Source organism: Amphimedon queenslandica, unplaced genomic scaffold, assembly GCF_000090795.2.
Source record: "Amphimedon queenslandica unplaced genomic scaffold, v1.1 AMPQUscaffold_12312, whole genome shotgun sequence".
In the NCBI taxonomy this organism is placed as follows: domain Eukaryota; kingdom Metazoa; phylum Porifera; class Demospongiae; order Haplosclerida; family Niphatidae; genus Amphimedon; species Amphimedon queenslandica.
In genome coordinates this window covers 14424-16617 of record NW_003547450.1, presented here as the reverse complement: position 1 = coordinate 16617, position 2194 = coordinate 14424, and the positions used below count along the sequence as shown (strand labels likewise).

Sequence of the window (2194 nt, the reverse complement as noted above, 5' to 3'; positions counted from 1 at the left end):
AAACCCTTGTAAAAAATCCCAGCAAGATCTTATAAGATGTTTCATGATTTCACATGACAATACAAGAAAACGTAAGATAGTAATCTTGTAAAATCTTGTCACAGAAATTCTTACAAATTCTTGCTTTAAGATTTCATAAGATTTTAACAAGCTGTCAGATCTCTTGAGATCTAACATGACTATAATTTTTATAAGAATTTCAAAGATCTTATGAGTAAAGGAATATGTTAGAAAATGTAAGATCATGCCTAATTAAAATCTTGAAATATCTCACATTTTGAACTTTGTAAGAACTAACATGATCTTGTTAGCTTAAAATCTCATAAGGTCTTACAAAATCTCATAAGTTTATGATCTTGAAAAGTCTGCCATGATCTCATGATACTGTAAGATCACACATCACAGTATTTTGAGTCTTACAAGATCTTGAAAGATCTTACAAATCATGTGACGTCACAGGAAGTAGTTGACAACCCATGATAGCCTTAACAGTAATGGCAGCATATAAAGAAACTGAAGTTTTAATCACTTTCAATCAAAAAAATCAATGACGTTCACATTCACATTTCACAACATTTTACACATGTATTATCCATTCATGCAATGTAAGATCTTGCCTAGATCTTACTGTTGCATTAATTTTTAAAGAGCATTGTATGCTAAAATACCATGCAAGAACTTTAAGGAATCTTGATAGCAAGATCTTCCACTATCTTACATGATCATTGTTCCAAATTCAGGAAAGATCTTGCGAATTATTGTCAAGATTCTTGTCATGATTTTGTAAGAATAGTAACAAGATCTTGCTGGGCATTTTTACAAGGGAATAAATAAAACACACTCTAAACTAAAAGTAATTATACACAAATATCAAAAGATCATACTACTTGTACATGTATTATGTACATGTTTACACATAATTCAAGTACATGTACTATACATGTAATTCATGATGGCACAGTATACTCCTCACAAAAATGTGTACAACAAAATTTTATCACATTAAAAATTACAACGTGCACAGTAAACTAATACATAAACAATATTGGAATATCACACAAATAAATATAAAGAAAATCATGTATTGGAACTGGTTTATTATCAACTAGCATGTACTACATTACATCATGTTGTAATAATGTGTGTATCATTCAATATACAACTCACAACATCTCTTGAGTCAACAGCAGCACCATTAAAGAGTAACCACTGGACAGACTCACTCCTGTTACTGAAAGCTGCTATATGTAATGGAGTCCACTTAGCCTATAAGAAATAAAAACAACAAATAAAGTACATACAAAATGATAAATAAAATCAATATTATTACATCATTATTATACAGTTCTTATAATTTTACAGTATTTTCAACCAGTAACTAATAATGCAAACATAATAATTCAATGACTATGAATGTCATCAATAGGATACTGTGTTTGAGGAACATACCGTATTTCCTCATGGAAAAATCTACTCCCAATAAATGCCTGTACCTGTATAAACGCCTAGAGACAGCATAAAACATTGACAATAAATGCCCATGCTTGTTTAGATGCCTATGCCACACCCACTTTGCCCAAGTGGTTACTGGCAAACTCTACAGGCAACATAGCAGTTGTAGCTGAGAAGGAAGCTCATAGAAGAAGACTCCTCGGCAATGAATTTAAATGTCTATCCTCATGTAAACACCTACTTCATTTAAACACCCAGCAAAGGGGTCTCTATAAGAATAAATGCCTAGGTGCTTCCATGAGGAAATACGGTAATTACACAATATTAATATAATAAAATGATTTATAACTAAACTGCAGGTACTTTTACATTATACAAGTCATACTAATACACTAGTCACTACATCATACACTTACCTCAATAGGATTCTTCCAATTGATATCTGCCCCATTAAAGAGGGCAGTTTTCATTCCTTCTATGTCTCCATTCCTTGCTGCATAATACAACTGTTGGTCCTACAGTATTAACAAGTGAATGAGTGTATTATTAACAGTTATTATAATAGTAATATTAATCACTCCTATGTCTCATTATCACATAATCTCATTCAAACACAAAATCCACAGAATATGTAACCAGTGACAATAACCGACCATAAACAACACATAAACAATACATGTACATATAAAAACAACTTTTAATGGAAAAATACACAAACAACTGAGCCATTCATTTACATGTA

The 2194-nt window shown here is 31.2% G+C and overlaps 1 protein-coding gene across 1 annotated transcript in view; it reads right to left on the bottom strand.

The window, feature by feature from the left end:
- Nucleotides 1-1083: 1083 nt before the first annotated feature.
- LOC109588053 (26S proteasome non-ATPase regulatory subunit 10-like) overlaps nt 1084-2194 on the bottom strand; it is an 8284-nt gene continuing 7173 nt past the window's right edge. The window contains exons 2-3 of the mRNA XM_020004247.1: nt 1869-1967; nt 1084-1266 (exon numbers count right to left, since the gene is read on the bottom strand). Coding sequence (XP_019859806.1) covers nt 1126-1266; nt 1869-1967 — 240 coding nt within the window. The 3' untranslated portion in view covers nt 1084-1125. The remainder of the gene's footprint in view (nt 1267-1868; nt 1968-2194) is intronic.